General features: G+C 50.3%; 1 protein-coding gene across 1 annotated transcript; it reads right to left on the bottom strand.

The window, feature by feature from the left end:
* Positions 1-478: 478 nt before the first annotated feature.
* On the bottom strand, positions 479-1,595 carry CCR6 (C-C motif chemokine receptor 6; the record flags this gene model as incomplete). The annotated part of the gene is made up of 1 exon (XM_081250865.1): positions 479-1,595. The coding sequence occupies exon 1, from the start codon at positions 1,589-1,591 to the stop codon at positions 479-481; it is 1,113 nt and encodes a 370-aa protein (XP_081106991.1). The 5' UTR covers positions 1,592-1,595.
* Between the last annotated feature and the right edge of the window lie 346 nt (positions 1,596-1,941).

The following is a 1,941-nucleotide window of genomic DNA, read 5'->3' as shown; positions in this document are numbered from 1 at the left end:
TTCACAGGGAAATGAGATAAAGCTCAAGCCAGCCCATTTTGCTATTATGATTACCAAGAGTAACCATCACAATGGAAAAATGTTTAACCTTCTGCCTAAAGTGAGTTACATGAGGGCTTTCGTTTGTTTTTTCCATTTTGGTTTTTTAAGCCATGGGATGTTTTGTGATGACCAGAAGAAACTGTGGTCTAGGGCTGCTTAGTGAATGTTCCTGAAAGTGTTCACATTTGTCAGCAATTCATTTGCATTCAGCACTTCCCGAAGCCTGTTTTGCAGAATGCCAGCCGTCAGGGACAGGGGCACAGAGCATCCCCGTCGAGTGAGTTTGGGGGATGCTGCCCGTCAGTGCCTGCTAGCAGCCCGAGCACATGCAGCCCTGATCTTGCAGGAAAGACCCCGCTCGCTTTTGCTTCATGTCCACATGCCCCGTGCATTTTTGTCCTGTCTGTCCGCCCGTCCGCGCCGAGCCTGGGGGGCGTCACATGGTGAAGGAGGACGGGTTGTCATTGTCCGCCGTCTCGCTGTTCTGCCGGGAGGTGAAGTTGTCCGACTGCAGCCGGGAGCACGGGAAGCCCGGCGACTTCTGCCTCCTTCTCACACACCACAGGTCCTTCATGATCTTCAGGAAGTAGCTTCGAAACTTCTGACCGACAAAGGCATAGAGCACGGGGTTGAGGCAGCAATGCAGGAAAGCCAGGACCTCGGTGACGTTCCTGGCGTAGCCCAGCAGCCTCTCGCTGCTGCACGAGCGGTCCGTCCTGCCCAGGTTGACGGCGGTCACGAGAAGCACCATGTTATGTGGAATCTGGCAAGCCAGAAAGACAAGGACCACGGCTATGATCACGCGGATGGCTCTGTGCCTCTTAGAATTCTGCGCTTGAATTAAGGTCTTGACGATAAACATGTAGCAAAATATCATAAACACCAGCGGGATGAAGAAGCCAAAGAGGAGCTGCAGTCCCAGCATCAGCAGCTTCCACCGGATTGGCTCGGAGACGGTGTGGTACCTGGGCTCGCAGACGTCGCTGCCTTGTAGCTTGTATTTCTGGTTGAACATGAAGGTCCAGCTGGAGATGAGGATCGACAGGACCCACACGACCAAACAGATCATCCTGTGGTGAGCCAGGGTCCTGGACCGGAGCCGGAAGGACTTGGTGGCCTGCACGATGGCGATGTAGCGGTCCAGGCTGATACAGGTCAGGAGCAGCATCCCACAGTTGAAGTTGATGGCGTAGATGCCGCGGGTCAGTTTGCACATGATGTTGCTGAAAATCCACTCGCCAGTAGCATGGTTGACGGCCCAGAACGGGAGGGTGAGGACAAAGAGGATGTCTGCGACGGCCATGTTCAAGAGATAAACGTCTGTCATAGACTTGGCTTTCTTATAAAAAGCAAAGGTGACCACCACCAAAATATTACCCAGGAGGCCAGAGACACATATCAAGGAGTAAGCAAGGGGCACAAAAAGCCCAGAGAACTTTCTGACCTCCTGCAAGGAACAGAGAAAGCTGTCAACATCGAGTGAATAATCTGAACTATTAGCCAACCCAAAATAATCCTCATTTGCATCGTAGATGTTAGTGGAATTCATGGGTTCCTGGAAAGTGAACAAAGATAGAGTCAGCAGTAGTGTAATTTTCAAGGAGCACGACTGACCGAAATTATACTCCCAACCAAAATTAAAAAGATACTCACCATTCTCATGGTGGTGCTTGATCTGGGCAGAAAGTCTGGGCCTGGTCTAGAAGGGGAACGGACTTTCAACTCCTCTGGCTCACAGCAGAGAGAATAGGAGAGAAGTGAATCTAAGGAGGAAAGAAAGCAAAATGCATTAGTTAAGTATTCTCAGAGAGCCAGAGAATTAAGGAAATAGATGTCTTCCCATTTCAACACAAAGAGTGCACAGCATACTATTTTACACAGAAACATTCATTTAGAGCT

The sequence above is a fragment of the Mesoplodon bidens genome (assembly GCF_964165515.1).
Source record: "Mesoplodon bidens genome assembly, chromosome: 12".
Lineage (NCBI taxonomy): Eukaryota > Metazoa > Chordata > Mammalia > Artiodactyla > Ziphiidae > Mesoplodon > Mesoplodon bidens.
Note: the sequence above shows the minus strand (reverse complement) of the source record. Positions and strands in the feature narration are given on the sequence as shown.